The 25,154-nt window shown below is 41.3% G+C and overlaps 1 protein-coding gene across 1 annotated transcript; it reads right to left on the reverse strand.

Annotated features, from left to right (window-relative positions):
* Positions 1-1,830: 1,830 nt before the first annotated feature.
* On the reverse strand, positions 1,831-24,345 carry LOC308331146 (actin-related protein 3-like). Its single transcript, XM_080786352.1, has 12 exons — positions 24,095-24,345; positions 18,530-18,585; positions 14,503-14,615; positions 12,389-12,499; positions 11,676-11,771; positions 10,970-11,077; positions 9,038-9,181; positions 7,824-7,997; positions 7,164-7,256; positions 4,817-4,942; positions 3,690-3,773; positions 1,831-2,991 (listed from the first exon to the last, which is right to left on the reverse strand). Exons 1-12 carry the CDS (start codon positions 24,136-24,138, stop codon positions 2,896-2,898), a joined length of 1,245 nt encoding a protein of 414 aa, XP_080642478.1. The 5' UTR covers positions 24,139-24,345; the 3' UTR covers positions 1,831-2,895.
* Positions 24,346-25,154: the final 809 nt, after the last annotated feature.

Consider the following 25,154-nt stretch of genomic DNA (forward strand, 5'->3'; position numbering starts at 1 on the left):
CAAGAACTGTAGCCTACTGTAACTGAACTGACTGTTGAACTAAGAAGAGAAACACTGAGGAAACAAGGCAGGTGTTTTGTATGTCTGGTAGGCAGGCATGTCGCGCGTAATTGTAGGACGCAGGGCATTCACTGTGAAGAGTGCGGGCGCAGACACCACAAAACAGTTTGCAATCAAACAGCCAGTCAATATACAGCGCATGATACACGCGCCGACCACGGCAACGACAGACAGGCTGACCACAGTGTTGCAGATGCAGTTAATAGAAGTGTAGCAAGCAAATATATATAAATAAATTAAATGTACCCATGAAATTAACCCATTCTATATACAGTTATTATCGTTAATAACATTTTCAATCAATGTAATAATCAAAATCTATAAAGTAACTAAAGTTAGCCTATTTGGATCCGAGATGTAGTGCAGGGAGTAGAAAAGTATTGGAAATGAGAAATAGGCTACAAGTAAAGTAGCCTACATACATAAACATTTTGACTGAAGCACAGTAGGCCTACTAAGTAAATGTAGCTTGCAGCTCTGCTTTGTGACAGGAGTGTGCAGACAGCAGTAGTAGTAGCTACTAGCCGTAAGCCCTGTGCAATCAGGTTACATTGGTGTGAAAACTGTTTGTGCAAGGAGTTGCTGTACACCTTAGAAAACAGGAGAAGAGTCTGTTATATTCATGAACAAAGACCAACAACAAACAAAGCTGGGTACTTACAAACAAAATGGAGCCTTTATTGGAATGTTGCAACAAACCACATCCTTATATGGAATCATTTAGTATTTAACAATAAAAAACCTTATAGTCAAACAATACTGGTTCCTCCGTCTTTCTGAATTTAAATTTATAATCTCATTCAGCCCCGCCGCCCCCACCCCACCCTCCTCCTCCTCCTCTCTATCATCAGGTGGTGTTCACAAGTGGGCATTATTTTCACTTTAACCCCAGAAGGAAACACTCACTAAAATAGCATATCAAAAAGCTTAAAGCTTGTACTGTAGATCGGCTATTTTTGGATAACAGATTTGGCACAGACGGAAAAAAGCGGTCTGACTACTGTTGTAACTCTATTCCATCTCACTTAAGACTAAAGCGGCTTAAGTGGTTGAATCACTTCTGGGGTCATTTTACCATCAACTAAGGCTTTTGTGTGCACCCCCAGACTGTTCTTAAGTAGCTCGATTCAATTTGTAGATATTTAGTATTCATGTTTCACTCATTTAAAAAACATCCCTGGTTCTGGTAGGTTTCACCCTACTAATGCGTGAGGAGACAATATGTTTTAATTACCCTTTTAATAGTTTAACACTATTGTAATTATTAGTTTTCCATTTTTACAATTATCAGAATATGGCCCCCCTCACACATTAGTAGAACAATATCAGTCACCAGAAGCAGGGATACATTTTACAACATGGAAACAAGTTTGAAGTTCAATGAGTTTACAGTATATGAGGGCGTGATTGACAAAATATGTCAATATTGAACCAAGTCAACATGCAAACCGTCTGGGGTGCATGAAACAGCTAGAGTTGACGTTAAAATGACCTCAGGAGTGTTTTAAAGTCAAATACCTTTCAAGCAGGAGTGAATGAATGCCTATTCATGCTCCAGTTTACTCACTGCTCACCGCAACACATCTCTCCATCACCGTTTCGGTGCTCACCTTATCTCCTAAAACTGGAGTATGAATAGGCCTTTAAAGTCTGGACTATTTAAGAGGGGGAGACAAAGGAACCGTTTAAGAGGTGAAGCGTCTCATACTTTAAGGAAATACTGCGTGATCAACGCTGCATTGTGGGTAAGAACAGTCGCTCCCTGGAAACTGAATGCAATCGAATGTTTTATTTATTTTTTACCCCTGATTACCCTACATTTTACATATAAAAAACATTTCATGAAATATAAACATGTTCTTGGCGTGATACAGAGAAATGCACCGGAAGCAGGGAGGGGGAAAAAAATATATATAAAAAAAAGAAAGAAAAAGAATGCAGGCAAAATAATATGTTCTAAAGTCGATCACATGATCTCAAGAGTCGTCAGATAGCACCTGGACTCTGCTCCTATAAACATAAATAAGTTCAGATGTCCCGTTATTATAATCATCTATATTACTGTAATTATGAGTTTCCACCACCAACCTTATAATCAACATCACGTTCAGAATCTGCTCGCCGCTCCGCAGATCCACAAATGCTATTTGGTTTATACAAACCATGTTTTCCCCCCATCATTTAAGAAAGCATAAACAAAAAAAAAAGATAAAAAAAATAAAAATAAACATTATCGATAAATTTCCAGCTGGCGTGCACTTGGTCTATCATCAACCAACGTCTCTTTGCTTTCCTCTCTTACGCTGTAAAAGCCTCAGTGTTGACTTAACTCTTGAGAGTTACAAATGGATGAACGAACACTGAGAATTCTACATCGCCGATATTCCAGCAAATCCCAAACACAACCACCATGGTTCCTGCCAGTCTCCTGTATCCCTCACCGACCTAGCTAGGCCTGTCACAATTATTACATAATAGTCTCATCGAAAGGATTTGAGATGATCAAAATTATTTTTGTATGATCGTCATAACCGTCAAAATCATTTTTATGATCGCATTTATTTTTAGGTATAACATTATTAAATATATGTCAATATATATGTCAGTACTTTCTTTGTATATTAAAGTTATTTGTCATATCTGCAATGTTTAATTACGAAGCCTAAAAGCCAAACGGAAATGTAAATTTCACTTATATGCTCCAGTTTTCAAACGACAGAAACCCAATTAATGACAAACTTAAAATCTTAATCGTGACAGCCCTCCGCCCACCCCAAAGCCCAACCCCCCCCCACCCAAATCAAAGCAAACTAAGCGCTCTCCCTGTATGTGGAGTTAAGACATGACTCCGAACACGGGGTTGTGACGGCAGATGCTGGGTCCCATCTCCTCGTAGTCTTTCTTGGTGTGGCACACCTGGTAGAACTCAGGCTGTGGTGGGAAGTCATACAAGGCATTACTTACAAAGCACAATAGAACTTAGTAAGGAATTTTTCAAAATGTGTCATTTCAAAAGTTATAAAGTATAAAATGCATCGTTTAACCCCTTCTGGGCAGGAACCCCTTTGGTGTAAACAACAACGTTTTCAAGGTTCATATTATTTACAAACCTAAGATAAATGTTACATTTAAAAAGGATTAAAACATGAGTCAATGATCTCTTCTGCTTTAGTTGACCCTAAAACCTAATTCATGAAGTATAATGAAATAATATGTATACTAGGGTTTATATTATGATCAAAATTAAAGAAAAATCTACAATCTACAGATATATCTCTGATAACTCTAGACTAAATAACACAAATTTTCCTACTTATATTGATCCCAAAATAAAAATAAATCACAGTTTTGCTGAATTTCCCCTGGTGTCCAATTTCCCCAGCAGACCTCATAGCATAGAGCGAAGCCTATAAGAATATTGTTTTTGCGCTATTTGTTAGCTGAAAAGTTTTTTTTTCCTTCTTTCTTTTCTTCCATGAATGTGATATTAGTTATAGCCTCCGTTCTATGTTATGAGGGTGCGCTTTATAGTCCGGAAATTACGGTACTGTATTCCCTTAAATACTCCAATATGATACACTGTATTCATGGTATGATAAATACTCTACTATGATACACTGTATACGTACAGTTGATGCCAACATGGAGCCTCCGAACCATACGGCATATCTCTGCATGTGGTGAGTTATAACTTGGACGTCAATGGGTTTGGGCTGAGGGGAGAAGAAAACACACACAGTTCAATTAAAACATGAAGGAAAGCCTAGAGCTGCTGAATGGGATGAAATACACATTCAAAATACAGCACAGTCTTGTACTTTGTTTCGTGTATGCTGTATGTATGCTTCTATGCTTTGTCTCGTATTGTACCGGTAATGTGATTCACTGCCTGCCCGGTTAGTTTTTTTTGTGCGGGTGGGGACTACGGATGAAGTTTAGCGTCTTTGCTAATTCTGTTACATTCTTTTTTTTTACGTTGGATTTATTTGTAATGTTCATTAATATGCTTGTCCCTTCAAAGTAAAGTAAAGCACAGAGGAGGTTGTGTAGTGTACTGTAGTTAAAGTTGGCCCGATCGGATCATAAAATCTAAATATCAGATTGGGAAAAATCGGTATCGGCAGATGCTCAAAATCAAATGATCGGAATCGGATCGAAAGCAAAAAAAACATGATCGGGACATCCCTAACTGTAGTTAGTGCATAGATATGGTTCTGTAGGGTTACTGTATATATGTGATGTACGGTTATGGTAATAGAATAGCTGTGATAATGATATCAAAATGTGCAGTTCAATCTATATATTCAAGAAAATGTTTCAAGATAATATAGTAGATAAAATAAAAATTGAAAGCATTATAACCCATAAAGTATTACTTTATTACTCTAGTATGCGTTTTAAGTATATTATAAGGTAAAAAGGGTAGGCATTATAAGCTACGGCTACAGCCTAAAACCTTTTGGTCCAAGTATTGTTTTGACTAACTCTGTACATTGGTTAAGACTGAAATAAAAACTATTCACTCATTCATTCATAATGTGGTTCTGTAGTGTAGTGTATAATCATGTGTATGTGGTGGTTCTGTAGTGTATAAATCATGTGTATGTGGTGGTTATGTAGTGTATAAATCATGTGTATGTGGTGGTTCTGTAGTGTATAAATCATGTGTATGTGGTGGTTCTGTAGTGTATAAATCATGTGTATGTGGTGGTTCAGTAGTGTATAAATCATGCGTATAAAAGTCCAGTTCTCTTGCCTTCAGCTTGCCTCCGCTCAGCTCCTCACTCAGCTTCAGCCTGGCGTCCACCGATCTCTTCAGGTCTCTGCCCAGACGTCGTCCAAAGTCCCTGAACATGGTGGAACCTCCAGACAGAACCACGTTCTATAGAACAACAAGACACATGGTGAAATGGTGGAACCTCCAGACAGAACCACATTCTATAGAACAACAAGACACATGGTGAAATGGTGGAACCTCCAGACAGAACCACATTCTATAGAACAACAAGACACATGGTGAAATGGTGGAACCTCCAGACAGAACCACATTCTATAGAACAACAAGACACATGGTGAAATGGTGGAACCTCCAGACAGAACCACATTCTATAGAACAACAAGACACATGGTGAAATGGTGGAACCTCCAGACAGAACCACATTCTATAGAACAACAAGACACATGGTGAAATGGTGGAACCTCCAGACAGAACCACGTTCTATAGAAAAACAAGAAACATGGTGAAATGGTGGAACCTCCAGACAGAACCACGTTCGATAGAACAACAACAAGACACATGGTAAACGGTAGATTTCTAAAACGGTTAGTCCCAATACTTGATTCTGATTGGCTGGTTACCGTCACATGACGTTGTAAATCTCACCGATAATCCCCACGTTCAATCACTTTATATCATTCCCAGTTGATCCCGCAGGACACTAATGACTGGTCTAACCAATGACTAGTCTAAACTAACCGGTACTGCTCCTTGTAAAGACATCAAGCGCCTCCTATTCCCCCGTCACACTGGCTGACTAAAAACAAGGAAGTGTGGCTCGCTCTGGTGGGTGCAAAGTGTAGCTACTTTTGTGAATTTAATAGTTTTGAGGTTAATATTCATTGCTATATGTTTGTAACCGTTTTAGAAAAGCAAAAAGCCACACGAGGCCCCAGCTTTCCGTGGATTTGATAATGGGTGAGAGGGTTGGAGACACTCACTGTGCTCGTGTCTCACCACACCTCTCACCCATTATAAATTCCACAGTAACCTGAAACCTCTTGTGGCTTATTATCCAAGGCGCTTTACAGAGATTACATTCATTCAGGGGGTTCAGAGTCTTGCTCAAGGACACTTCGGCACCAACTCTGGGGGAGCCTGGGTTCGAATTTTAAAGAATAAAACATGGTGGAACCTCCACAGAACAATGTTATCGTGTCTTTGCCGTGATGTTGGCTTGCAGTGGACATTTGACAAATTCCATTTTTGCTACGGACATACAAAATGAGTGGACAATAATACCAGAAACACATAACGAGATAGCCCTGGATGACCATAGCAGGTCTGCAAATCTGAGTGGAACCAAATGATCATAGCAGGTCTGTAACTCTGAATGGAACCAAATGGACCTGTAATCCATCTGTACACTCTCATAGTTATGAGAAGTTTGAGAACCACTAGTACTAGTGGACTCATAATATGCCAGTGTCGTAGTAAATGTGTCATACATATTCTGAAGAAAACATGGAAGTAATTGGGTCTTATGATCATCATAAGAACATCATCCCTCTTTTATGGAAATGGCAAAAACGTGCACAAAAACACATTCCACGCACTGTGTTACACCTGTAAACCTGTGATGTGACAAAGTTGATTCTGACTTAACTACAGTATGCAGAGGAATCCCTGCACACAGGTGCCCAAAGCAACCAGTAGGTGGTGCTAGTGCACTGCTAAAGACCTTCACTAGGACTCATGGCTGCATGTGAGCTTGTAGATTGGCCATTTGTCACAACAGAGTATACTGTATAGGGCTTAAATGTTTAGGTTATACCAAATAATAATGATAATAAACCGTGCCATTACATTTTATACTTTTGATTTCTCTCCTCTGCTCTACACTACAGTACACATTTCTCTTTCAACAAATGCCTTGAATCAAATTGTTGCCGTTGGGCAGAACGCTTGAATCTCCACATTTCAACTTTTTGTGTTGTTCTTTTTTTAGTTCAAAAGCTACAAATTGAATCTCAGCTGGGTTCAACTTCCAGATGCAAAGCTACAACTGTAGCTGCAATTTCTTTTAATCCCCCTTTTTTTCCACCCTGTTCTGGCTGACAAAAACTTGCGGCGTCTTCTTCTATTCTGTTTCCAATGCATATAAATAATGCCAAGGTCCAAAAGGGCTCGCAGTTGAGACTCCATGCTGGATTGTTGTTGTTGTTTTTTCTTAATCTCCACCACCGACAGCCACGCCTCAGACACACATCACTACGGACATGCGCTTGATGACGTCAATGACCGTGTGAGCAACAAATAAGCCATGAACTTTGCATCGCTGCATATGCCTCGTGTGAACGCACAATAAGAGTTCTAAGAGGCTGACCTTGTACAGAGGACGTCTGGTGTCGATTGGACAGTTCTGGATGACCTCGTCCACCACCTCAGAGATGGGCTGGGTGAAGTCAGGGTTAGCAAACTGGAAGGACACAAACACACCAAATGTGTCATTCTACAACCAACTAAAAATAAATTGTACCGGTATTTTTTTTTTTTTTCAATTCTAATTTTAGTTATCTGAAAAATAAACTAAAAACTAATGAAAATGTTGAAACTATAAAAACCTTGCTTCTAACGCTCCTGAAGTACTTAGGCATTTAGCAGACGCTCTTTATCCAGAGCGACAGTAAGCAAGGTAAGCACACATTAAATACAGAGACAGTGTAGTGCCTCGGTAATCTAGGATCATAGGTAAACAGAGAACCTAGCCTCAGTAAGCCCAAATATTATTTTAATAGATCTGTCTTTTTATTTAAAAAAAATAATTTATGGATTTTTTTAAATAAACAAATTGTGGTGTGGCTCAAAAATGCTGCCCTAACTATGCAAAGAATTCAACTGACAAAAAGGGCCTTGAAGCCCCACAAAGGCTAATTTGACATGAATAAATAAGTCAGCAAGGGTCTCCAAAAACACAGTTACTGCACTTTGGCTTTTGCAGGGCAAAGTTTGAGACCCACTGAAGGGCGTGGCTGGTGTTTCGTACCTCAGGGTGGAAGAAGATCTCGGGACCCAGGAAGCGCTCGTAGCCCACATCGATTGTGAACTCCTTCTTGCTGATGGAGTTGATGCCAGTGTACTGTTTGATCCACTTGGATCCGTCCGTGTCGTACTTGTTGAACTCCTTGACCAGGTCTGGACACACGTAGCTGTAGCGCTCCTGATGAACACGTTACAAGAAGTTACTTAGCACATAATATATTGTTGCTGTCGGGCAGAAACCTCTCATTTCCTTATTTTATGTTTACACATGTCCTAGCGCATTTTCATTGATAGAAAAATATTCACATTATTTCTTCGGGTTGGCCTCTCCTTCTGCACCATACTCCTTGCTGTTCACGTATGCACGCTCCCGTACACTTCCCCTTTTACCGCTCAAAAAGAAAGGCTCGTATCTCCTAATCTAGGGAGCTTTCCGTAGTTTTGACCAGATGGATATACTAAAGCTCTTCATTTCTGACTTAACATGCCTCTCGTTTAAAATATGAACGCGAGGGATTATCGAGCGACTTTATCGTAATCATAGCGAGGTAAGCAAGCAACATTATTTATCCCGTTTTTTGTACGGAAGGGGGGGCTTTCAGAGTAAAAGCTGCCATATGTGCGTGGCACCCAAGCTGCTATTTTGAAAGAAATCCCGGTGCTAATTGCGGCACACCAAAGCATCATAAGTAGCAGATCTATAAACTCGAACTTGATCTGCTACTTTTTAATCCTGCTTTGGACATGTGAGATTTCCACCCGAAAGACGATATCTGTAAAATTCAATTAATAATCAGATATTATACTATATTAGATGGATAACATGGTTGCCAGTGATTATCCACAAGAAAACAAAATGACCAAAACCATTATTTGCACAGTTTCCACTGTGATAAAATGCCCAGTAAATTGACATTTGCACGTATACCTATAGTACTTTGTCATCATTAACCACTTAAACACTCTAGTCTAAAATTGACCCGAGTTGGCTCTGTACTTGGACCGCTCCCCCACCCCCCCTCCAAAATCAAATCTTTTCAACAAAAATAGCTGATCTACAACAAATGCTAATGTTCCCCCCTAATATGGATGTTTGTGTTCGAGTGGTTAATGAAAAATCATGAGTCTGACATCAGGACTGCACAACTGCATTCTCACTGGTCGTCGGCCAAGGTGGCTGATGGGAAATGTAGTCAGGGCAGGGATAGATTAACCTACCTTGACGGCCTTGGCTGTCTCCAGAGACTGTTCTGGAGGGATGCCAACCTCACGCTCTCTCAACAGCTGCTGCGTGAAGTAGGTGATGTCACGACCTGCGATGGGGATGTGTTTAATACAGCTACCAATGACATAACCCTCCGCCTGGAGGGGAGGTGGGGGGAGAGAGAGAGAGAGAGAGAATGGTCTCAGCTTTACTGGTAAAATAAACGTTTATATCTATTTATTAATTTTTGGGTGGAAGTTGCGGGATTTAGGCGGAAGTACCGCTCAAGGAAATGACGTTGACGCTTTACAAATCTGTTTACATCTCAGTGAATGAAACAAGTGTTGTATTTTCCTAGGATACAATATTTGTTCGACCAATCACATCCGACGGATGTTCCGGCTCGACACTTTTGTCGATACCGTCTCTGCCTTAGGTTGTGACCAGGCTTTTCTCTTGGCAGATGAGTAAGCCTGGGGCAGAGGCTAGTCTAATACAGGGTTCCTCCTACACAATTTAAAAATTCCATACTACAGTATAACTTCAGGCCCGTTGGTCACTCCCCGGGCAAGCTGCACCCAAAGAATCAAGGTGTCAAGAGATAAAAAGTGGTCAGAGAGACTTCCACATTTCATTACTTTCAATACTTGCATAGAAACCCTGCTAATAAACGTTATTTCTCTTCAGAAGCGTTGTAACATTGTAACCGCGATGCAGCATACAATCAGAAATGAGCCCACATTCTGCTCAATCACCGTGAGATGCAGCCTAGATTCAGAGAAAAAAGGGTTTAAAGATGGCGCTAAAAAAGGATGGACGGTCATATAGCCTATATACTATTATATACGTAACTGTAATAGACAATCGAGTATCAGGCGTCTGGCAAGTAAAGAGGAAAACGCTATAGCTTCAGCCTGATGAGTTGGTATTTGTATTCCCTCTGGAGGGGCACCAAACAGCACCGTTATTGGATTGGGATCTATAGTTGAGTTACAAATATACGAGAAGGTATTAATCTCTGTCCAAAATGCAGTCAATCTGGGGGGGATAAATGTAGTCTATGTAAAACCTTAAATTGTAACAAACCATGTCTAATGCATATTGAGGATGAGTGTACTAGTACTAGCGAGACTGCCATCTGCCAGGTAAAATCAGGTAAGTCTCCTCCTCCCATGCCCTTTTCACACGTTCAAGTGATGGGGAAGCCACCCTCTGAATGCAGTCATATAGCCTAGAAATTATGCCCGTCAACCGGATCCCAACTCAAACACTCGTCCACCCAAGTACTTGGTGGAGTTGTCAAAGAGAAATATTTTCTAACAAAGCTACGTACTTGTAAATAACTAAAGAAGTTTGACTGAAATATAAAAAACCTCCTTACGCAGGGCACTTTGCTATTCCAAATAAACGTTGATGTGTATTTATTAATTTCCCTGAAAAAGACCTTTGGGCAGTCACAGCACATCAAAGCAGGTGGTCAGATGAACATTAAATAGTTTCCATTTCAGTGTGCTGTGCATTCAGCTGGTGGTGTTGTGAACGAGTCAGCAGGTCAGAGGAACGCTGACTCATGTTTCTTTCCCTCGCTAGCTAGCCTCTCTCTCACAGCGACGTCAGCTGGAAATGCCAGGATTCTGTGTTTTTCAGCACATTGCAGAGACGAGGAAAACCACCGGGAATGAAACCATCTAACCACAAATATATCATATTACACCGCCTTCAAATTCAACATCCAATGTAAGCACCACTACCCAAACGCGTCCTGGAACTCAAACACACTCATCGAACCAAACGTATTCTCAGACCAGTATCAGACAATCAGTCAGGCTCAGACAGACACGCAGTCTATTACAGACAGACAGTCTATTACAGACAGTCAGTCAGTCTATTACAGACAGTCAGTCTATTACAGACAGACAGTCTATTACAGACAGACAGACACTCACCACAGGGATGACATGAGTGACTCCGTCTCCACTGTCGATGACGCATCCTGTCAGTGTTCTCTCACCAACCTGTCTGGACGTCCATGAGGCTGCTAGGGCCAACACAGCCTACACACACACACACACACACACACACACACACACACACACACACACACACACACACACACACACACACAGAATGTTAATTTGCTGCATGTTAAAGAACAGTGACACTTTGGTAGAGGTTTGCGTTAGTTACATTGCCATGTTTTTAATTAATTAATCATCCAAAAATAGTGTCTCCATTGAGGTACACTGTATGGTGAAACAGCTCTCAAAGTCACTCTTTCAGCAAACAAACAAAAATAAAAAAGAATCCTGCCAATATAGATAAAGGAGTTCTTTATACCATGGTCATTTACTGTTTGACGATCCGGCTCCACAGATCCAGCACGGGTTAGAATTTGTTTTTAATGCTGTACTAGGTTTTTGTATGTTGTACAGTATTGGCAGTATCAGCAAGAGTGACAGTGTGTCATGTAAGTCAAACAATAAGGAGAATTTCACTTTCTAATCAACAAAGCAAGATATCTCACCAAGTGACGTTACATCACATGGTAATTAAGACAATCCAAACCTGTGTGTCCTTGTGCTTAACATCTGACTTCTACTATGTCAGAGTAATTGCACTGCTACTTTTATACGTGCGTGCGCTCTCCCTCACCTGCACTGCGATATACAGTCCTGGAACGTTGAAGGACTCGAACATGATCTCGGCTGTGTACTCTCTGTTCTCTGGAGTGTTTAGTGGAGGCTCCGTCTGTAACGTGTACATACACACAGAAAGTTGATGATTAGTTGTCGCCCAAATAATTGCGATTTCTTTATGTTTTGGGCTTTTTCTGCCTTTATTTGATAGATAGCTGACAGGACATGGGGGAGAGAGATGGGGAGTGACACCCAGCAAAGGTCGTCGGGATTAGCAGCCTAGGTGATCAGACGGGGTGCGCACGCTTTTCCGACACACCGAAGATCCGAAGCGGGGGGACATGCGATGCGATGCGAAAAAGCGATGGTCCGACATGCGCTGCTCCCGTGCTTGCGGTTAGGGTTAGGTTAGGATTGAGGTTTCGGATCAATAGTATGTCGGAACTAAAGCCTGCACCCGATCAGACGGCTAGGCCGGCCCAGGCCTGCCTTTACCAATTTAATTGAACTGATTTCCGTTTGTCTTTTAAGTTCCCTTTGTGACTCCAGCACCTCCTTTAAGTTTTCAGCAGATGAGCTGTGGTTCTTCTAACATTTTAATCTATCCCTCTACAAAAAATAAAACAAAAGTCACGTCGCAGCGAGCTTGTAGATCTGCCATTTTCAGTGCACAGCATGCTGTCACAGAAGCCAGCGTGTCTTCTGTGGAATCCAAATGACTGAACCTACCAATAGGAAGTAGTGGTCCTCTGGCTCTGCTCTCAGATACTTGAAGATGACCTGCTCCATGAATCTCTCCATCAGGTCCCAGTCCTCCACGATTCCATGACGGATCGGCCACTAGGGGGCGCAGGCAGGTAAACATTCAGAACAGCATCATGATAGAAGTGGTTAGAGGCCCACATAAAGGTCCATTATTTATTCTGCATTTGAGCCACGGACCAACGGGACCACCATTTGATCATTTATCATCTCAGACCCAAGTCTTTTATTTTGTAATCGTTGGATACAATTTTGTCCACAATCGTTACACATCCATTGATTTGATACCTACCATTAGGAGAGATAACTCTTCTTTGTTCTCTAATTGTGTAGACTTCTTGTAAATTAAGTCAGGCAGATGTTTAACAATAATTTAACTCTTGAGAGCGTAAAATGAAACCAAATAGACCTGTAAGGGTCCATTTGGTTTCATTTGACACGCTCAAGACAAAGCCGAATCTGGAGCAGTATTGGCAGTGACACCTGCCGTGGGGAGTTCTTTCGGGTTGAATGGGAAAACATGGCACAGGCTGACTAAATTCAGCCATGTAAACGGTTGCTTTACCTCCACTAAAAATGTTACTTTCGGGAAAATCCTCTGTAGCTACCTTTACTTTTTGAGGGGCACTAGCCGCTCCTATATACAGATTTAATGTTCGTTTTTAGTTCAATGTTTGTTTTAAAAACGCCATTGACAATGAAAGAAAAATTGCATCATATTGTCCCTCATTACTTCATATTGTGTCTATTGTTAATGGCATTTAATGTTTGTGTTGGCACCGTTTGTTTTACAGCACCTAATCGACATGAGTTAGACTTTAATATATTAGCGCCCCTCACTTCACACGGGTGTGATTTTTGGATACAACGTTTGCGAAAAGGGTGATCTTCACTGCACTAGGACGGACTCTCGGTCGCTCTGCCTCCGCTATTACCTCATCTCGGAGGTAATAGCGGAGGGTGAGGTTTAGTGCTGCACAATTAATCAAAAAGATTGAGATCTAGATTCAAAGACCTATGCGATCTAATTTCTAAATGTGAGCAAGAATCATGCAGCTCTGGTTGGCTGTCCAATTCATTTTAGTTACCCTCATATTTTTGCTACCAGGGAGAGACTTTAAGAGAGGTTTTAGTCAAGCACTTTGATGTTGTCCGTTTAAAGCCACAGTAGTTGGCTCCACACACTTTGAATGTAGTTCAGAAACTACAGATTTAGAATCGTGTGACAATCGTGATCTCAATTCTTGTGGAGGAAAATTATTTGAGCAAAAATCGTGCAGCACTAGTGATATTCCAAACGTGGCTAGGCTGCAGGTGACCGTTATCTTTAGCAGCCTGTAGTGTTAAACATGAGCAGCAGCTCACACATACATTTAATAATTCATGATTTCTGACTGAACGCCACAGGGACATGAATGCCTGGCCTGCATCATGCCAGGTGCTTCACTGCAGCAGCAGCAACAACAACAACAACAACAACAACAACCATCTTATGAATCTTTTAACAAACAACCTTCCAACCTGAACCTTTGCAAAACCTGTGGAGTTCAGGTACTCTGAACATAGGGACATATCCTTGGAGTGTTTGCACCACTCAAAAAGTTTCAAAATGATTAATTCTGAGTTAGTACAAACTCCCGAGCAAGGCCTAAGTTAGGTTTGCAAGACACTGAAGCCCTAATTGCTCCCGATGTGCAGTTGGTGCCTTGCATGGTTTGCATGGTAAAGCGCCTTGGATAAAAGCACTATATAAATGCACCATTTATCATTAGATGCTCAACATGTAATATATAGTACACCAGGGGTCTGCATTCTGCAACATTTTTGACATGAAGTGCCATGTTTTTATTTTCTTGATAGTCTGCCATATCAACATTAGATTAAATTATAACCAGCAGGGGTGCACAACTGCACATAAGGTAGGTACACAAGTGCGCCTGCATTGTCAAAATAAATAAAGCACTTTTGTTGCACACTTTTACTCAAACCTGGTTATGCGAGTATGCACACGTGTGTACACGCGCAAGTGGCGAGCACACACACTACACACAAAAAGCTGAAAGTGTGTGCGTGGGTGATACCTTTGTGGAGTACGAGGGTTTGTCTATCGCTTCGTCTCCGATGAAGAAGTCCAGGTCATCCACACCCTTCATCATCTGCCGGCCCACCTTGGCCGACTCTTTGACGGCGATACCTTTAGGAAACAAACAATGATCCATCACTACAAGTCGCAAACGAGAAAGATATATCAATGTTTTATAAGGAAAATAATCACAAAAAACAGTGAATGAAACAGGGTTTTGTGGGGCGTATATATTATTGTTTTTTATTATTCTATTACATCGTCATGATGAGGGCAAAAATAAAGCAAATAAAAAAGTTAATGTAACGCTACTTTAGGGATGTTTTTGGGATGGTAAAAATACATATACTGTATACAGTACACGAGTAAGACGCGCAAACGCGGGAAGCGAAAGCAGATCCATCACACTCATGTCACCATGACTCAGCCATAACCATATAAGGAGTCCCCAAAGCAGCTATACGTCCAAATATGGAGTGTGTTGCATCAATAAAAAAAAAATCACTCAGCTCCATATATGGGCACAAAGGGGACACACAGACAGACAGACACACACACACACACACACACAGACAGACATGATCTGCTAGGTCTCATAGTAAGTGCTCACTGCATTCGCAATTACATAAGATTTATTGTTCACAAAGGATTTAACCCACACATTTGACATTATGGTAGATCAGATTATTATTAGGGGTGTTTGTGGACCCTGTTGTAAATAAGTGTAATGCTTAATCATGGATGTCTACAAAGTAACAGTTTTTGTATTGACTTGTGATTTCGTTTCAAATGTACCCAGTCTGCATAGTGTGAAATAAAAACGTCAATCAATCAACGATATAGTAACTGCATCGGAAAAAAGTATATCGAAATGAAAACTCAACATATAGTATCGTTTGTCTTTGTATTGTATTGAAACGCAAATAATCAATTTTATCAATACTAGGCACTTGCTTACGTGCTTACACTTAGCATATGTGCTTTGTATTTGGAATTTTAAGAAGAAAAAGTAAAAGAGGGGTCTAATTACTTTTCCATTCCATATCACTACACTTGGTCTATCGATAATGTGTATTCTCTGTGATCATGTCAAGGTGCAGGTTTGTCCATAATGTGTTCGAATATAATGTCCATGTATTTGCAAGAGAATCACTGTTTACTTTATATTCATTTTTTTTTTAATTTTATCCCACGATTTTGTAACCCAGTTTTCTTTTCACCCAGTGCCAATTATCTAATGTAATCCTGGGCGCTACACTTCCTCTGCCAACCTGGGGGGGGCAGCGGACTAACCTCATGCCTCCTTCTATGCATGAGGAGTCCAAGCTGCTTCTTTTCACCTGACAGAGGGGAATTTCCCCGGACGGACGTAGCGCGTGGAAGGGACGTTATTCCGACCAGTTCCTCTCCCCTCCATCAGGCGCCCCGGCTGGCCAGGGGGAGGTAGTTTTAGAGACCAGGATTACGGCATGTTTTTGTGAGGGTATCTACCCTAGGGGACACGGGGAGAACATGCAAACTCCACACAGAAAGGCCCTATCGCCAACCCCCGCCTCGGGTATGGGCACTGATGACGCGGAGGAGGGAACACGCCGCCAGTGCCCACAGCGTCCCCAGCGGGAATCGAACCCAGGACCTTCTAGCTGTGAGGCGACAGCACTACCAACTGTGCCACCGTGCCCCTTTTACTTTATATTCATAATAATAATAAATGTTTCCCTTAAAAAAACCTGCTCTATCCACATGTTCCACACAGATTTAATGTTTTCGCTAAATAGTTACTGTATCGATTTTAAGTCATTGAATCGTATCATATCAGCAGAATTAACCAATATCGTACATATATCATATCGTCAACCATGTATCGTGATACGTATCGTAGTTAAAATGTATCGTTAAACCCCTATGAATTACGCATTTACCTTCATCCAAATCGATTTACAATGTGCATTACATTCACCCATTCACACACACACATTCACACACCGATTGCAGAGGAATCCACGCAAGGAACCAACCCAGTGTCTTGCTCAAACTAACGCAGGGTGAGCCCAGGATTGAACCGGGAACCTTCCGTTTCCCAAGTGGACACTCTGCTCTACCTCCTGAGCCACTACCACGCAACGGAACATGAAAGCAATAATCCACATTCTGTCTAATGTCATACTAGACAAACTTTTGTTGAAAATAGCCGATGTATATCGGCTATTTTCTGAAAAGCCATTTGGTGTAGTACTAGTTGTGAACGAAGGTCGGGACTGGCTTATGTCGGTATCACGTGGGAGTCTGTCTCCATTAGAATGCGCTAGACCCCTGGGAGATGGATTGCTGAAGTGGAGCACCACACCTACCATCAGCTCCCAGTACTGCACAACTTGCTGCACCCTAGCCATGCTACTCATACGCAGAGTTGTCGGTGCCCGGAATCAAACTCATGAACTTGTGGTCCACAGGCGAGAGATCTAGCGACAGAGTATAGAGACCTGGGGGACCTCCTTTAACAAAGTATATAAGGATGAAGTAGTTAAAAAACGGAATAAGGCCTTTATCCGTTGACCTGATGAACTTCCTCTTTCTGATAGAGAGAATGAGGAAGTGTCCCTTGTTGTCATTAGTCAAAATAGTCACTGTGATAAGAATTCAGTGGCTCAGGGGGTAGAGCAGCTATCTTGAAAAGGAAGGATCCCGGTTGGAAGTCTGGCTCCTCCTGGCCAGATGCAACTAGTCGCAGCTACTTGCAACAAACCACTTTTAAGACCACTAAACTCCAACTGCCATCTATGATAATGGTTGCAAGTAGTTGCATGTTGCAAGGAGTTGCATTGGTGTGGACTGTGGACTGGCCTTTAAAGGGATATTTCAAAACAGTTCCATATCCCTGCAAACATCCTTTACATCTAGTTTTTGTTGATGAAATTGGCAAGATATTTAGTCTCAGATTAGTCATCATAGCTTAGTTTTTATTTTGTTTTTGTCATAGTTTTAGTCGACGAAATATACCCTGCGGTATAACTCCATTTTGACCAGTAAAGGCCTATTCATACTCCAGTTTTACGTGATAAGGTGACCACCAAAAACTACAACATAAACACATCTGTCTGTTTTTACTAACCACCGTTTCGATGGTTACCTTATCAGGGCTTGACATAAACGTTTTGAGGCACTTGTCCTTCGGGTCAGTACATTTCCCATTCACTTGTCCGGGCACAAAAGTCACTTGTCCGGAGCACGAGCAAAAGAAAAAATAGGCCTACAATTTAAATCGACCAACTGTAACGTTTCGGCTATCCAGCCTTCATCAGTGTGTTCTCTCACACTAATGAAGGCTGATAGCCGAAACGTTTGTCCTCGGTTCAAAATGCAAAAATAAATGTTTTGAACTGCAGTCTTGGTGTGTGCGACCCACTACCGTTAAATGCATGTAATACAGACAAATATTCTAGGGCTATTAACAATATTGGAAAGGTGATGATTAGGAAAGCCAGACAATAATGCCAGACAATATTGTTGGCTTGTAGGAGTGTCACGGAAAAAGCGAAACCAAGGACCAACGGACAAGTAAAGTTTTAATGCACTTGTCCGGGAAGATTTAATACTTGTCCCGGACAAGCGGACAAGCCTTAATGTCAAGCCCTGCTTATGACCTAAAACTGGAGTATGATGAATAGGCTTTAAAGCCATTTCAGCCATTTTGCAAACATATCTTATTTTAATGTTTAGGACACAAGAAACACTTTCCTAGGGTTTTTTGTGTAAGAAATATGTGTTTTTAGATATTTTAGTATTTCAAAGTGCCAGTGATAGACACTGGTCTTACACAAGCAGGAGCAGTGCAGCAAAGCATTATGGTCATTGTAGGAATACAGAAATCCAGTCAAACCCTAGTCAAAACACACAAACTACATTATTTTTCTGGCCATAGCGTGCACATTTCAAATTGTGCTACTGTTATCTACTACCGGTACATTAACATTGAGTGACTGCAGATTATTCGAGCGGTGACATGTCCCATTAAGTATACTCACATGAAGGTACGATGAACTGAGGCTCTGTGTTCCCTGCATATCCTATCTTCGTGTATCTGAAAGACAAAAACAGTGACTCGTCAGTCACCCACTGTCTGTGACCTGAAATAGCATAATTATACATATAATTATATAATAAGTCTTGTAACCACTTTTTCAGATGTGGGTCTGTGCTGCGGCCAATAATTTGGGGCTCCTTGACCTACAAATAACCTAGAGGAAAAATCTACGTTTCCCCCACTTTTCACAAAAATATCCCTTTAAAGCAGCAAAACAGACACTGAGGGACATACCTTCAACATCTGAGGATCAAAGGGAACCTTTTTACTGCCGGGTGTGTATGTGTATGTGTGTGTGTGTGTGTGTGTGTGTGTGTGTGTGTGTGTGTGTAAGTAAATGTAGTGAATGCTCCTAGTAACTTTCCACCACTGCCTCTTCCAGCCTGTGCTGTGGTTGTGTGTGTGTGTGTGTGTGTGTGTGTGGGGGGGGGGGTTCTCCTGGGGCACATGCTGGCCAGATGTAAGGCTGGTGGGCAGATCGCTTCCTGCTCCCAGGACTCGGATAATCTGCTATATCAGGGCTTCAAAAACTGTTTCCGCCCCGGACCCACATCTTGGGGTCTCCCTGGGACCCAAAACTTACAATAATATATTGTTGCCGACTTGCTGTCTCGGGCAGAAACCTTATCGCCAAAGTGCTTTACATAGATTGAATGTCATTCACCCATTCAGCATTCACACACACACACACACACATTATACACCAATGGCAGAGGAAAGGCACCACCAACCTGCACGTCTTGCTCAAGGACACTTCGACACTAAAGGTCATTACACACTGGCAAATTAGCGACGCGATGTGAATAAGTGATCTTGAAAATGCGAAATATTGCATGTTGCAGTTCGCCTGCGAATCTCTGCAAAATACGACACCAGAGCGAACAAATAAAGAGCTAAAACGGTCGCATTTTCGCACATTCGCCACTGATGTGGAAGCTTGCATGGACTTCAATTGTTTTTCTTTTAAATGCGAATTATTCGCACGAATATATCGCATCGCCAATTCGCCAGTGTGTAATGACCTTAACTCTGGGGGAGCCCGGGATCGAACTGGAAACCATCCGATTGCTCTACCGTCCACTCTACCCCCAAGTAACTGCCAGGTCTAAAATATGTACTTTTAATGTTTGTTTAGCACACTAAACGACGAGGTGAGACGTCATATCATATGGCCGATATAAATACAACTTAATAATTCCGTTTCATCATACAATAACGCACTGAATTAATGTCTGGTGGAGGACGATGAGGATGATGAGTGTCAGACTGTTAACCACTTCCAAGAAGGAAATTTACTTTTTGAGTTCTATGCACCACTTTGTGTGTTTGTAGCACGGAATGTGATGATTTGATTGGCTGATGTGCGTGCGATTTTTAGACATCATTATGTCCCCTGTGACGTTGTGTGGCAGCCACAGTAGGAGCCCCTCACTTCGCACGGCACGAGTGTGATTTTTATTTCCAAGCGTAAAGGGCAAACGGAAATGTAAGCTTTATTATCTGACCCAATGTGCAATGCCAAAAAACACAATGGTTAATCGCAAATCATTTGCATGACAATAGTCACGATGGTGACTGACAAACGCCACTGTATCATGGAGTCAGAGTATGGTGCTTCATTCATTCATTCCACAGAACAGTCCCAGCGTGCCTGAACATCTCACCTGCCTCGACAAGCCTCCGTCAACCACAGTCCTGCTAATAGGTCTACAGCACTACTGTACTACCTGTCACAATTATTACATAATCGCCTAATCACAATTATTTTAGATAATTGCAATTACTTTTGCATAATCGTCAATCATTTCCATGTTGAAAGATTGTCCATACATATTTTTTTTAAATAGCGGAAATCTAGATAAACTATTTTGATCACAGTGACTATTTTTATTTGGAAAGAGAAGATTAAAAATTATTAAACGTTTCAGTGATTTCTTTGTATATTTAAGATATTTATCATCTGTGGATTTTGTGGTTATGAAGCCTAAAAGGCAAACTAAAAGACAAAGAATTGTAACGTTTCAATGTTCAATTAAAAAAGAAATCGCAATTATTTGTGTGACAATTTGATCGTCAATTAAATTTGCAATCGTGATAACCCTAACTGTACAGCCAGTCCTGCTAGTAGGCCATATGGTTCAGAATGTTGGACATTGGACAATGACAGAAAAATATTCCCTCAAACTGTCATCCTAAGACTTTCACACCACAAAAGCCTACAGAAAAACGCAGAACCCAGTTATCCAACATCTTCTTAACCTGTGTAAACAGGAAAATATGGCTACCATTCTTATGAGAAGGCAGCAGTGGGAAAGGACAACGAATTGGGCAAGTCTTCCGCAGAAAGCAGGACAACATCACCCTAAATGCCCTTCACTAGACACCAGACGCCAGGTGGTAAACGTAAAAGAAGCTGACCCAAGAACGCCTGCCATAGATAGGAGAGTGGAGGGAGAGGTGAAGACCCGAGAACTAAAGACCATGCATCTCACCCGGGGTTCTAAAGACACTATTCTAGCCGATTGCCATAGAATCAGCTAATGGTCACTGGATCTTTTTTCAAATAAAACACGTTAACTTCAACACCCAACACAACAGGAGTGGAAATCCTTTGTTGCATCTGCTGCATCTGAGTTAAGTGACTATTTCCTTTGCAAAAATGCATCGTCATCTAAAATGTCATCATGACGGAGACCGGTCTATCTGTGCTGCTGGGCGCACTCTTAATTAATGTTTTATAGCCGCCAGTTATGAAAGTTTGCTCAGTCAGGAGAGATGAAGGGAGTGACTCCACCTTCAGCGTTTGCCTAAGCTAAGATGTATCGTTTCCTCATGCAACTAATCCTGATAATGTTGCACAGACACATTTTGTCTGATGGAGGTTTGGCTAGTTTGAACCAGCACACGTGCATGATGGTCCATCCATCCATCTTCAACCGCTTATCCGTAGTCGGGTCGTGGGACCCGACTACGGATAAGTAGTCGGACTACGGATAAGTACGGATAATGTAATCCCTCCTTGGAATGCCCCGGGGTCTCCTCCTAGTGGGAGGTGCATCAACGAGGACCTCCCTACCTAGGCAGACGCTCGAGAGCCATCCTAACCAGATGCCCGAACCACCTAAGCTGGCTCCATTCCAGGCGAAGAAGCAGCGACTCCACTCCGAGTCTCTCTCGTGCATGATGATCACTCACAAAATGCAAAAATGTTAATATAGAATATACCTTGATAATGTCACTTCTTCTGCACGTTCATAATTACACAATAGAGCCCAATGTGTGCTGTACATACCTGCAAATGATGCTAACATTCTACATATCATGTATCTGATATTCTGCTTCTCATAGGAGGATGGAGCGTGCACACAAAAAATAGTATTTCAAATGAAATGACACTGTCTCACACAACAAATCAAAGACCCATGGAGGAGATGGTTTATGAATCCTTTACACCAGTAGTTCTCAAAGGAGGGGGGGGGGGGGTCGAGGCCAGAGACCCCCAGGGGTCCTTGAAGGGGTTCCAGGGGATCCTCCTCACCAACATTTTTACACTTCAACCCAATTTTATAATATGCTGGATATTAAAAATGAACTGATCTTCAAGCTCAGCGATACAGTGTGTGCTTTATTAGATATGCTATTTTTGAATTATTTAGAAAAATGTTGAGCTATTTATTTAATTAGAATAACTCAACACATTTAAAAACAGAAATAGTCTAAGTTCTAAATACATATGAATGTGTGGGTTTTTGCCATGAAAACGTTTGAGAGCTACTGCTAACGTTACACTGTTGAAAGACGTACTACTTCCAATGTCTCAATACTGAATTTTCCATACAGTCCAGTCTTGCATATAAATGACAGTCTATAAATGTCACTGGAAGTTGATTAGCACTGCCCTTTTGTTGCAAAGTCATAGAAATCTGCTGTAATAATAGTAGTAGTGAGTTGAGAGGGGGAGACCAGAATGATGAGAGGGGAAGTGGACCTCAGACCATCGTGTCTGACTCACACAAACTTCTCCGTCACTCTTCTAGGCCAACAATAACAGCGGTCTCAGCACTCCACAGTGTAGTGTAGTGGTGGCTGAAGACGTACTCTGATAATACCACAATGCAATGTGGCACAGGTTTCCTACGTTCAGAATCAAGTAAAAACCCCAGGAAGATTTATTAACTGATGTTATGCATGCATCAGCTAATGGTGTTCCTAAAAGAAAACTCAATAAACCAAATAATATCAATGTGGGGGTCCTCCATGTGAAAACGAGAACCACCAGTGCTACAAACTATTTCATTTAACAAGCCGAAGACAGGCAGGGACTGGGGACACACAAACAGACAGGCAGGAAAGCAGGGGAACCGCGGAGAGGAATGTAACGTACGAGAGGAGTGAAGAGTTCAAGTCACTACATGCAAGCAATGCCGAGCAAAGCCAGCACAACACGTCTGCCAAAATATCTGCAAAGACAGGGCCTGTGTGTAGACTCGAGCAACACACCAGGAATTCACTTAAAACTGGACAAACTCAACAAATCAATAGCCTACATCTGATTAAGTTGTACTTTTTTGAATAATATCTCAGTGTTATTATCAAAGTATTCTCAAGGCACCCCAGGACTTGCGTCAATAAGGCACCCTAGGGTGTCATAGCAGCACCAACTTTGAGAGAGAAGCCCTTGTCTGTCCATTTGTGTCAAATAGAGAAGTGTAGTGATGGAACATAAAGCCAGATCACTTGACTCCATATATGGACTGAACTGCCTGAATGAGGAAGTGTGTGTAGTTAGTACACACATAGGAAGTGGCTCTGCGCATGCTCACCAAACACCCGTGCAGAGGAAAAAAATATTCATATTTATGATGAATTACAACAAACCAAAAATCATAATGTCACTTATCAACGGACAAATATGAGCTTCATAAAAAGGCATTTTCTTGACAAAGCCGAGTAAACAACATAAGACTCTTATGTGTAATGCATGGGGTTTCATACTTTTACAGTGATGATAGCTTTCGGTCTCTCAAGAAAGATGGAAGTCCAAAGATAAATTGTTTTTTTTATTTAGGGCTACAGGATTCAAGATAAATACTAAATTATTCATGAATAATAAATGAATCGACCCCTTTTCGTTTTGTCGTGTGAATTAAATCAAAGCACCGTCAGTGCAAAAACGAGCTCGTTTGTTGTGAGATCAACGCCTATTGCTAACGCAGCCTTCATTCATTTTGAGATTATCATCGTCGTTTATTATTATGATTATTAGCTTTAACATTAATTAATAATAAACACATATTTCGAGCCGTTTGTATAGTTTCACATTTCGATATTAACGAACGAACGAACGGGCGGAAAATAAATGACACAGATGTGTGACTCTTATGTTAGCATGCTAGCTATAGGTGGCTAAATGAAAACACATACACACAGTGACAGTCCTTCATAATATTATAAATGATATAAATATGGTTGTTGTTAATGATAATAATAATAATAATAATCAGACCCGGTGCCGCAGTCCACCACGCACGCCGGTAGCCGTCCTGCCATGTCTGTCTGTCTGTCTGTCTGGCTGGGGGTGCAAATCCGACTCCTTTAGTCACTAAAGACTGACTATCTCTCTGTTACACACCCTGCACACACACGCACGCGCGCACACACGCTTACGCACGCACACACGCTCACGCACACACACACAGACGCGCGTGTGTGTGTTGAATGAAAAAAATGTTTTTTGAAAGTGTTTTGAAATAACAATAATTCAAAACAGAATGTTAGTGAATCAAAAAATAAAGGGACCCATAAAATGCGCACGCACGCACACACACACACACACAAGTACAGTCACACCGTCTACTTCCGCGTTTGGTCTAAGCCCGTAGTGCACGTTTAACTTCCGGTCATTGGACTTCACAATAAGACACACGAGCAGATAAGAGCCTCTGAAGTATAGCTCTGAAGAGAAGGCATGATTGGTATGTAATAGCTGAACTGTATAGACTGAAATGTGACACAACAGTGCCCTCTGGTGTTTCTTTTGTTGCAGTTTGATACAATAATAATAATAATAATAATAATCTTTATTGTCCCGAAGGATATTTGTCTTCACAATCTGTTCAACAGTTCAACACCCACATCAAAACAACACAGAGCACATAACACCAAGACAGTACAAAAAAAAAACAAAAAAAAACATGAGGTCCCCACAAGCTGTGTACAGAACCATCCTATCGGCGGGGCAGTTTGTTTAATGCCGCGATGGCTGAGGGGACAAAACTCCTACTAAAACGGACCTTTTTCCATGGCAAGGTTCTGTATCTTTGTCCAGATGGCATGAGGTTAAAGAAACGATACAGAGGATGGTCAGTGTCATTTGATATCGAGAGTGCTAGTCGTGTGATGGCGTTATTGTTCATATCAGAAAGTGTGGGTGTAGGAAGTCTGATGATTTTGGAAGCAATACGGGTGATACTGAAAAGTTTGTTCCTGTTAGGCATGGACAGTATGGTGTAGAAACATGCAGAACAGTACAACAGAACAGGTTGAATAATGCTTTTGTACAATAA

Source organism: Protomyctophum bolini, assembly GCF_963924005.1.
Source record: "Protomyctophum bolini genome assembly, chromosome: 16".
Taxonomy (NCBI): Eukaryota; Metazoa; Chordata; class Actinopteri; order Myctophiformes; family Myctophidae; genus Protomyctophum; species Protomyctophum bolini.

Bases quoted from the DNA above. Each gene is read 5' to 3' on its own strand.
- LOC308331146 (XM_080786352.1), bottom strand. From the start codon at position 24,138: ATGGCAGGACGGCTACCGGCGTGCGTGGTGGACTGCGGCACCGG. The intron at 18,586-24,094 runs GTCTGATTATTA...TTTGTCTTTCAG, and splicing joins GTGGTGGACTGCGGCACCGG to ATACACGAAGATAGGATATG. The intron at 14,616-18,529 runs GTGAGTATACTT...TGTTTCCTAAAG, and splicing joins TCAGTTCATCGTACCTTCAT to GTATCGCCGTCAAAGAGTCG.